The 11,254-nt window shown below is 36.4% G+C and overlaps 1 protein-coding gene across 1 annotated transcript; it reads right to left on the bottom strand.

Annotated features, from left to right (window-relative positions):
• Positions 1–3,951: 3,951 nt before the first annotated feature.
• LOC113073477 (collagen type IV alpha-3-binding protein-like) lies at positions 3,952–5,867 on the bottom strand. The gene is made up of 2 exons (XM_026246373.1): positions 5,482–5,867; positions 3,952–4,265 (listed from the first exon to the last, which is right to left on the bottom strand). Exons 1-2 carry the CDS (start codon positions 5,623–5,625, stop codon positions 4,077–4,079), a joined length of 333 nt encoding a protein of 110 aa, XP_026102158.1. The 5' UTR covers positions 5,626–5,867; the 3' UTR covers positions 3,952–4,076.
• Between the last annotated feature and the right edge of the window lie 5,387 nt (positions 5,868–11,254).

Below are 11,254 nucleotides of genomic sequence, written 5' to 3'. Positions count from 1 at the left end.
CAGCGAAAAGAAACCAAAAACATTAGGTCAAAAACAATAGAGTAACTCGATACACACTGTTTCCACATTCAAAAACCTTTACAGTTTCTGCTTTTCCACCATTGTCTCTTTGTTCTCCTTTACTTCACTCAACACTCCAACGCCTCAACATTCAGGATTTTCTACTCTTTATACTTGCTCTTAATATTTTACTGCCCAACTACAAAAAAAATATTAGTCACCCTAAGTCTGGAAAAAATTAAAAGCACAAGGAACATGATCAAAAATGGTAAGAATGGTGTAAACCCGCACTGCCCTTTCCTCTACTGCATGTATCTTCTTCCTCTTTAGTAAACTCAGCTCTATTAAAACTTTTCCTGTCCTGACATGAGCCAAGCACTGCACTTTAGCAATTTCCAATGACCCGCCCTGCACCAGAATAACCTGTACCTGTGTGTACCTGTCCTTCCCCAAATCCCTGACAAACAGAGAGACTGAGAGAGAGAGCTTCCCCTGTTCTCCTGTCAGATCACCACACAGTCCAGGTCTGGTGTAGCTCAGAGAAAGATTGCATGTTTACGGGCCACACTTTGGAGAGCACGAGGCGAGAGAATTCCAGCTCACGTGAGGGGAAAAACTTGGCAGGCGAAAGCACACGGTTCAGGTTCAATGCACTGTGAGCGCTGAAAGCTGTGTGCCGCTGTATTGATGGTTTTTATTGGGCTGAATACGGTCGTTGATAACAGATCCAACTCAAACACTATGAACCGAAACATAGAAAAAGCACCTTAAATACAAATTGTAGGGAGATGTCCAGGGTTTGCAGTGGTTTTTGTAGTTGTTGCACGTTGCTATATAGTTGCTTATTAGCTCAAGTCAAAATGTATTTAGTGTTTTTTGGTGTCTCCTCAACTAGAGGCCTTGGCTGAAAAGGCTATGGCAAATATCTTTATTACTTCCAAGTAAGAGGCATAAACTCCTTTTCTATTTTTCAACGGTCACCATTGGCATATAAATAATAACAGACTACTCAGTCAACAGATTTTCACTTCACACTTACCAATCTCGGTGTAAAAATAAAATAATTGATGCTGCCATTTGCCAGTCATTTGCTTCCGTTTTTTGGCTCCAAATCTCAGTTGAAAATTGTCATTTTGTCATTTGTCTTTCTTTAGAATTTTTTGGGGATCTGTTAAGGTTGCTCAGTGTTTTCTGACTGAATGAAAGTAATTGGTTAAATTTAAGTATTAACCTGAAAGACAACTCCGATATATTTAATAAGGCAATTATAAAAACTGAAATGTTAAAATGGTTTTAAAATACCTGTTACCCCTTCATGGAGCAAAGTTAATTTCTGGCTACAAGTTTGTTCAAATCACTAACCCCAAGTATGCGTAAAGTATTGCTTGAATTTCAAAAACAGCACGTTGGGTTCGTTAAGTGTTGCTGACAGACCGATTATGTCAGAATAAGTGTCTGTGAAACTGTTTTTTGTCATCGCACTGATTGATCTTTCACAAACTGTCTCCATCTCCTGAGGTCTGACATTCACAAATCTGATTCAACAGCCTGAGCGTCTCACAAAAGCACAATTAACACGGTTTCCAGCTTGTGTGCTGATCTGAGCACTGAACCAGAGAGACCCAGTTTTAGAAAGCCACACAATGAGGCATTCTGGGTTGAATCAGGCCTGTCCGTGGACGGTTGTAATCCTGTTGTGTCTGCAAGGGTTTAAGGCCAGTCTGATTTTAGGGTGGTCCCGTTTGTGTGTGGTTTAAGTATGTGTGAGTCATGTGAGGACAGCGTAATCGCAGGCAGGAAGAGCGGAATGACACAATAACCTGGTTTTTGTGAGGATTTACGAGACGGATTGCTGCCATGTGTGTGCTGAATCAGTCTGAATTAAGCTGCTTCGTATTCCAGAATAGAAAGAGAAAGAGAAATATGTTTAGATGCACTATAAATAATTAAAAAACTGTCTGTTTTTGTCCTCTTTTTGAGATTACACAGAAAGGCCAAAACTCATCCAGTGCAAAATGAACAGTAACCACATGCCAAAGAGAGTAGAAAGAAAACAATTTAAACATGTGGTAAATTTATGAGGAACTGGAACATTATCCAACCATGAAAGTCTAACTCTCACTGATGCAAGCAACACATGACTCAATGCAAAGATTTACAAACTGTCGAAAAACTAGGAATATTCCTCGCATTAAGCCAAAATAAAATATTTTGAACAAAACTCACAAAATGTACAAAAATTTGAACAGATAGATATGAGAAATGGCTTATATTTGCACACACTGACCTGCAGTGGGTTAACACTAATATGCAAGGAAAAAACAACTAAATAATCCAAAGAAATTCATAAAATAAATAGCAAACAGGCTTAAAAAAAAAAAAAGCTGACAGAGAATATTTTTATCTGATAAATTCTGCCAATTCACAGACCTTTGGCAGGTGCTAAAGTTAATTTTAATCATTAAACCTCACCTTTTTTCTACCACAAGCTTGACTTTAATTACCAAAGTTAACATTTATGATTAGCCATAAATGTTGGAGTTCAACAAAAACACAGCTGAAAAAAGAAACACTCTCGAGTCTTGAAACAAAGGAGCCATTTTTCTCTCGCTCAAAGCCAAAATGCAAAAGCATCAAATTAGAATGTGGAACACACAGCAGCGACCTGCAGCTTTAAACATCAACTACCTGAGCGCAGGCCGTGCACAATCACAAACCTACAAAACCATATCATTTCAGACTTCAATCCCTCTATTTACTCCGTAACTTGTCTTACATCTCAGAAATTGCTTGTTTGTTCCTTTCCCTCGATCTTCAGTAAGGGTTTTGGTTTAATCATTGAAGGACTAATGGTAACAGGGTCACCATAAGGACTCGTACCTCTCCAGTGGTCTCCATAACAACACAACCTTCGCCCTGTTTCCTCATTTTCAGCGGTGACGCAAGATAATACGATCGGAGCGTGTGCATAGACTGCTGCAGCACATGTCGAAATCTGTGTGTGATCATGAGTTAACCTTTAACGCAATGCAGGGAATTCTCATTTCATTCCGTTTGTTTAGGGCAATATCTGATCATAGGCAATCAACCCCAAATCTGAGCAGTATGCATTCATTACATGAGCTCCTATAGATACCGTATACATTCAGCAGTATTTGCCACTACTCAGTTTGAGTAACACATGAAGGAAAGTTCACGGAGGCTCACAGCTTCTGCAGGTGCATGTGTGTGATTTTAGGGGAAATAGGCCACAGTCTGTCTGCGCCTGGCCGGCTGCCTGTGGCAGAGGATCGTGTCTGTCCTCCATCAATCTCTTTTCTCCTCTCCTCTGCCCTAAAAAGAGCTCTCAGCACATCCACTGCCTCAGCGATAATCACACCAAATCTAATTTCTAGAGATGCAGCAATACCGACCCAGCTTTAAAAAAGGAACATTTGTAAGAAAATTCTGCTATAATACCTATTAAACAACCATTATGGGAATGCTATTTTGAATGTTCTCTGAACCATAAGTATTAGCATTTGTAAAAAAGTCAGACGAACATCCAACTAAAATGTATTTTAAAAAAAGTGATGTATAAATTATGTTTTTTGTGCTAACGTTTTCCTAAAGTTGTGAAATACCAGATATCTTCACAGTTTTATTGACAATCATCGGAGGAATGCTTGTTTATAACTTTGAGAGAACCTTAATCATTCAATAAATATCCAATAAACAATATGACGGCCCAAAACAATCAGTTTCAATAATGCATTCAACTCACTGAATTATGCAAAAACAGGATTACTGATGTGAAATCACATGCATTGCGTCTAATCAGGTACTAATACATTATAATGCACAATAAAAAATATGCTTAGTAATCCTGAAGTTGGCATACAAGAATTAGAAAAAGGAGGCATTATATTATCCGCCTAATCAAATTGATAATAAAAGAAGTCTATATTGTCAGTAAAACATCATGCATCCCATGAAAATCCATTCAACTACAGTTCTGAAGCTCGCAGCATGACAATGTCCGATCTGAAGCAATTCAAGCTTTCGTTTTGAATGCACAGCATCATTCTAATTTTGGCTCAGATCTGAAATTCCCACGGCTGTCTGGGAGGATCTTTCCCCGGGATACTTACTGTGATGACAGCCTTGCTGAGGCAGAGGGAACCGCGGCAGCCGTACTCGCGCTCGTCCTGGGATTTGTAGTAACTCAAGGTGTTGTTCTTCAGCACGACCCAGCGGTCCTGCCATCCGTGAATGTAGTTAGTCCACTGTAGAGAAACAAAACTGTTTTAAGAAAACAAGAAGCTGTATTTAAGAGCGAGCGCACAGCCATACTGATGACTTGTGACGATAAAAATATGATGCACAGTTCAATAAAACAACTGATTGTGTTCTCGAACACATAGATAAATATACTTCAAATAGGAGAGGATTTAAGACATCGCATGTGGAATAATACACTAATCTCTTATGGAATATGCTCCTCTCATCACAAAAACAGACGATCAGCTGTCTGAGTCATGAGGAGAGGTTTTCTCCTTTAATCCCATCAGGAAGAAAAGACCAGCAGATGAACTCTAGTAACCCCGACTAACTCTAGCTTCTGCCCTGAACCTGTTGCACCCCTTCTGAATTATAGATGCACAAAAAAGATATCCATGCATCACATATTAAGTATTTATCATAAAATATCAAAAAACAGTTTTGGTTAACATATCCTTGGGGCTTGCTGTCTAAAGAGCAGCATATGGTCACCATGCACTGGAAATCACCATAGAAAACATCATCGTAATGCGAGCAATCCAGTAATGAGGTTAAATAAGCTTTCCATTGATATATGGTTTATTAGGGAAGCAATAGTATTGGACCGAGATACAGCTATTCGAAAATCTGCAACAACAAAAAATCTAAATATTGAGAAAATCGCCTTTTAAGTTGTCCAAATGAAGTTCTTAGCAATGCATATTATTAATCAAACATGACGTTTTGATATATCTACGATAGGAAATTTACTAAATATCTGCACTTGCATAAAAGAAAAATCGATCATTTTGCCCCATACAGTGTATTGTTGGCTATTGCTACAAATATACACGTGACTGGTTTTGTGCTCCAGGGTCACATCTATTATTTGAACTGTTAAGCATTTGTAGTATTTGTTGTACTGTGTTTGATTTGTGGTTAATTTAAGAAAACACACGCAACTGGGCAGTAATGAACACATCAGAATTAAAACATTGATCATATTATGGTAATAGGTGATGTAAAAATAGTTTAATTGTCATACAAATAATGTCACCATGCAAAATATCTGAACTAAAATCGGCATAATTACTGTTTGAGATTATTTAGACATTTTCTCGACAAGCTCCGTGATATTAATCTAATCGCCTGCCGTTTGTTTACATCGGATCAGGTGGAAACAAAAACGCACAAACACACGCTTTCCCGATTCGGGAGGTATTATTCGGGATCGTAACCCACCTTACTGAGCACCCCTCCGAATTCCGCCACCCCTCCATGCGGACCGGGTCCCGGTTCGACGTCCAGATCCTCGTCGGAACCGGAGGAGTTCCAGCTCTGGCTGTCCGGTAGGAGCCTGCCGTTTGGAAGCGGGCTGGAATTCATAACGAATCCAACAAACGCTCCGCTGAGAGGGAAAAGCGACAAAAACAGGAAAAAGAACGCGGAAGTAATATCAGCGGCGAATGTCCGTTAGAAGGACTCGCATCGATCACGGTGATGTTTATCCAGAAAATCCCGAAAATAAGCGATAGATGTGTAAGCAAACCTTCCTTGTGTTGATTTCACGAGCGTCTGTGTGAGGCTGCGCAAGGCGAGCGCGAGAGACACCCGCCCCCTCGCGCTCTCTCTCCTCTCTCTCTCTCGCGCGCTCTCAAAAAAAAAAAAAAAAAAAAAAGCCCTCTATATCAACATCAGCTGCCAAAAGAGAGTCTACTCACTCACAACAACAAATATTCTCGAATGACTCGGTGAAAAAAATTGGAAATTAAAAAAAATATATTTATTAATTCCGCATTCAATTTATGAAGGCGGCTTACGCCAACGTCATTCTCCCCCGCGTAGTCTCTCCTTCAGCTCTAGGGGCGCTGGCTAGTGTATGACGTCAGCGAAAGCCTCGTTTTCCTTATATGGAAACTTTCGCCCCGCCCTTCTGTAGAAATTATTGACAGTTTGAAAGAATTTTACAGTAGGCTAGATAAAGAAACACCTTTAAAATGCACCGAGCTTTTGGGTTTTGGCAGCATTTGGGTGAATACTGATAACACTCTGAATAATTAATGTAGAAAATTAATTATTCATCACTACGTGGTTATATTGGTGTGAGTGCCGTTTGTTTTTTAACAAATATTGATTGGTTAAGTGTTAAATAGCTCTGAGTAATCATCATGGAAAGGTTGCCATATAAATATCACGTGACTGCAGCCTATTTTTTTTTTTTAATCTAATTGCATGTTCAGTCTATATTTCTTTCTTACATTTCCACTCAGAAAAATGTGCCTTATACTTGCAGAACCTAAAATCTATGATGTTGTGGTTTGTTTTCAAGCCTTTGCTATGGAGTTGCTAAGGTGTCCTGAGGTTGTAGTGACTTTATATGCGGTTAAGTGTGTTGTTTGGTTGCTAGGATGTTTACTCAAATCACTAACTCTAATGTGAGGAATAATGAAAGTGTGAAAGTGATGCTTGACTTAGTAGTAAACGTTACAAATGAAGAAATCTAAACTTGGTTTGCTAAATAGATCATTTAGGAACCACATATTGTAGGCTACTATGATTTTTGGCATCGTTTTAGACTGACCTGATTTCTGTGAGGTGGGGTTTTAAAAGAAATGTGCCAATATGAATGCAGGGGTATTTATCAAATGCACACAGATTGGTGGAAAAGCATTGCATGAGTGGCAGAATTCCTTTGTGCAGATTCATGTAACTGATAGACAGAAAATTGTGACCTGTTTCCACTTCCTGTTGACCTCTGGCAGAGAGCGTGCACATGTGACTCATCACTCATAAACATGAGCTCCAAATCGGCAGCACAAACACAATTGTTATTTAAATTCAAAAACTGAAAACTGCAATTTTAAAAAACATATATGTGGAAAATATTCACTTCAAGGTTGTGGTCATGATGAATTAAATAAGATGATGTATAAGAAAGTGCTTATACTCACACACTATTTTTGTAAAGTTGCATGTGGCCTAATAATGGATGCACATTATAGTGTGCATCTTGCAAACGGCTGCTGAATGTCTTTATAAAATCGTTGTGATCAGTGCTCGGTATCTCTCATTCATAGCAGTTGTGCCCTTAGCTGTGAATCACTCCCCTGTGACTGAAGCTCAGAAATTTAGGTCACTTTACTCTACTGAGCTCTGCTAACTGGAGAAAGAGGGCTCTGTGATATAATGCTATAGACCACAATCCCACCTCATTAGATTTGCCATCAAGGTTACGCATGCATATCAAAAGCAAAGCATTAGTGCCCCACCATAAACGTTCCTGACACGTTCCATTGGTTTCCACACATTTTGTCTGACAGGTCTGAATCACTGTGGCTGTGCTGAAGAAGAAAGAGAGATGGATGGATGTTATAGATGGATGAAGGGGAATCTGCATCACTATGGAGGTTTGGTGATTTGAACATAAGCTAAAATAAAGATGTGGGCAGGTAAATGCATGGATAGATAGGCATTTTAGCAGACTAATTATGTTATAGCTGATGTGATAGAGATATATATATATATATATATATATCAGTAGAAATTTTCTTTGAAAATATGTATGAAATATAAATATGAATAAATATACATTTATAAAAATATATAGGAAAACACATGATCAATTATAATATATTATGTATGAAAAACAGTAGTATATATAACATAATGTTAATAAATAAAAGCAGCATATATGATAGGTAAAAATTGATAGCCTGAATGCACTGTAAGTCGCTTTGGATAAAAGCGTCTGCTAAATGCATACATTTAACTTAATTTAATTTATATATATATATATATATATATATATATATATATATATATATATATATATATATATATATATTATATATATATATATATATATATATATATAATCAAAACTATATGCGTATTAATAAATGTATGAAAATATACATACATGAAAAGTCATGCATACTATACTGATAAAATTACACTAATATTATATTAATAAATATAAATATAAAAATGTTATATGTAACAAATTTTAATTAAAAAGAAAATTGATAATGAGATTTTTAAAGTTTTTATTTTTATAAGTTGGCAATTCTTTAGCAGAATAAACTGCTGTTTTGTCACAATCTTTCAGTCCTTTATTATTTAAGACAGACTGTAAAAGTGCCATTCATTTAGTCTTGATCTCTTTTTGTCTTTCTCTCTGTGTTTTTTTTTCACCTCTCACACAGTGAAAACACAAGATGCACATCATCTCACTGTCTTACTCATGGGATTGAAGGATGCATGTGAACATGACTCACACACTGTTGGCATTGAAGGGAACATGATCTTGTTAGTCATGATTATAGCAACGGTTCTTACAGCACAGGCGCACCCACATTGTCCTAACCTCTGCAAATTCACTTCCTGATTTTGTGATTAAAATTTCGATAGCTGTTAATATCTGTTGAACTCTTTTTCAGACCTCCAATGACAAGCTTTCCAGCATAGGCATCATATAGATTACTAATACAGATCAATGGCTCAGTATCATTCTCACATATCCTTCCTAAAGCGCTTCTCATGTCTTTCTGGGAAGTTCCTAAACATTTTTTGTCTTGTTTCCCAGTACAAATATCTAAACAGTCCTGTTTTCAGAGACAGAATATATATATATTTAAGTGAGTTTTGCTTAAAACAAGAAAAAAAACATAGGGTAAGAAAATTCTCTTACGATATTTGTTTTCATTTTAAGCAAAAACCAAATAGTTTTGAGATATTTTTCAGGAAATTTTAATTAAAAAAAATAAGATTGTGTAATGTTTTTGAAAGAAGTCTCCTCTGATCATCAAGGCTGCATTTATTTGGTGAAACATACAGTAAAAACAGTAATATTGTGAAATATTTTGTACAATTTAAAACAGCTGTTTTCTATGTGAATATATTTTATATTGTAATTTATTTCTGTCATGCGCAGCTGTATTTTTAGCATCATTCCTCCAGTCTTCAGTGTCACATGATCTTCAGAAATCATGCTAATATGCTAATTATTTATCAGTGATGGAAAAAAAAATAGGCAAAGTAAAATTAAACAAAATTAAATTAAAACTTTAATTCAGAAAGGATGCATTAAATTAATTAAAAGGTGACAATTAAGAAATGTATAATGTTACAAAAATAACTTTCTATTCCTCAAATAATCCAGAATCGAAATGTGTCATGGTTTCCACAATAACAAGACTTAATCTGCTAAATAATTTTGCATCTCAGATAAATGTATCTGATTTAAGATTGTTTTATATGTGTACTGGTAAACAAGACAAAATATTAGTAAAACAATCAATCAATTTAAAAAAATGGGCTTCCTTTCGATTCATGAGTTTCATTTGATTTGAACTGTCCAAAACACACAGGAACTATTTATCCTCAAAATGGCATGACTTGTAAAATCACCCTATTTATTTGTTAAATGCATGGTGCATGTTATATATTATGAACGATTCATCCATGAAGGTTTTAGACACAGATTTGTCTTGCCGTGAATCAGATTTTCCTGACGTTTGAAGTTCTTGGCCTCAGCTGAAATATAATTGATTCCAACCCTTTCTTCTCCGATAGATACTCAAGGGAAATTCAAGAAGGTACACTTTCATTTCCTGTAAAAAGGCTTTTTATGGTATTCCACACTGTTCGGTCAGGGCTGTGTGGAGCTTGCGGCCGTGTCATGTGTTTGACTCTGGATGAGAGCCTGGTTCGGTCATGAGACCCATGAAGGAGACCACGAGACCTCCATTAGTCCACAGGACTCCTCCTCTTCCCCTACACGCTCCAGATTAGCGGCGTTCCTCGGAAAGCCAGGCACAAACGGGAATTAGACACATGTTTCTCGATTCTGCCGAGCTGAACGGGTCGTTTGGCATGGCATCCAGTTGAGATTGGTTTAATTCGGTTTAGCTTGGATTATATAGCATGTGACTGATGATAATATTACATAACCACAAGCCTGCAGAGCTTGTGAGGAAGATGTGCTTTACTATGAGATGACGGAGACCTGTGAAGTGCTTTAGGTCTGTTTGCACTGGCTAGTTAAGACCATCATGTGAGATCAAATACTTCAGAGAGACACACACACACACACACACACGCAAAAGCAAGTTATACAGTTTTTACAGTGATCAAAGAAAATGTATTTTTTGTCACCGTTCTGTTTTGAAATGATTTTCTTTCTTTCTTTCTTTTATGCTGACTTTTAATAAAATAGATATACTACCAGTCAAATGTTTGGAATAATTAATAATGAAATAATTTCAAGTTTTATGGTGTCTTCTGCTCACCAAGGCTGCATTTATTTGATCGCCGTTACAATGAAACTGTAATATTGTGAAATATTTTAACAATTTAAATTGTCTGTTTACTATTTATACATCTTAAAATCTAATTTATTCCTGTGATGCGCAGCTGTATTTTCAGCATCATTCCTCCAGTCTTCAGAGTCACATGATCTTCAGAAATCAATCTAATATACTGATTTGCTGCTCAAGAAACATTTATTTTTAATATCAATGTTGAAAACTGTTTTTGTTGCTTATTATTTGGTGTAAACTGAGATATACCATTCAAATGTTTAGGGTAAGTAATATTTAAAAAATATATAAATGATTACTTTTATTCAGCAAGTATGCATTAAATTGATCAAAAGTGGCATTAAAGACACGTATAATGTTCTTAAAGATTTCTGTTTCAAATAAATGTTGTTCTTTTGAACTTTCTGTTCATCAAAGACTCCTGAAAAATAAAATGAGTCACAGTTTCCACAGAAATATTGTGCAACACAACTGTTTTCATCAGTGATAATCAGAAATGTTTCTTGTGCAGTAAAATCAGCATATCAGAATGATTTCTGAAGATCACGTGACACTGAAAACTGGATGATGTAATGATGCTGAAAATACAGCTGCGATTCAAAGAAATAAATTACATTATAAAATATGTTCACATAGAAAACAGGTATTTTAAATAGTAATAATATTTAATATATTTTACATATAAATGTTCTTTA

This window comes from Carassius auratus, unplaced genomic scaffold, assembly GCF_003368295.1.
Source record: "Carassius auratus strain Wakin unplaced genomic scaffold, ASM336829v1 scaf_tig00012262, whole genome shotgun sequence".
Lineage (NCBI taxonomy): Eukaryota > Metazoa > Chordata > Actinopteri > Cypriniformes > Cyprinidae > Carassius > Carassius auratus.
Note: the sequence above shows the minus strand (reverse complement) of the source record. Positions and strands in the feature narration are given on the sequence as shown.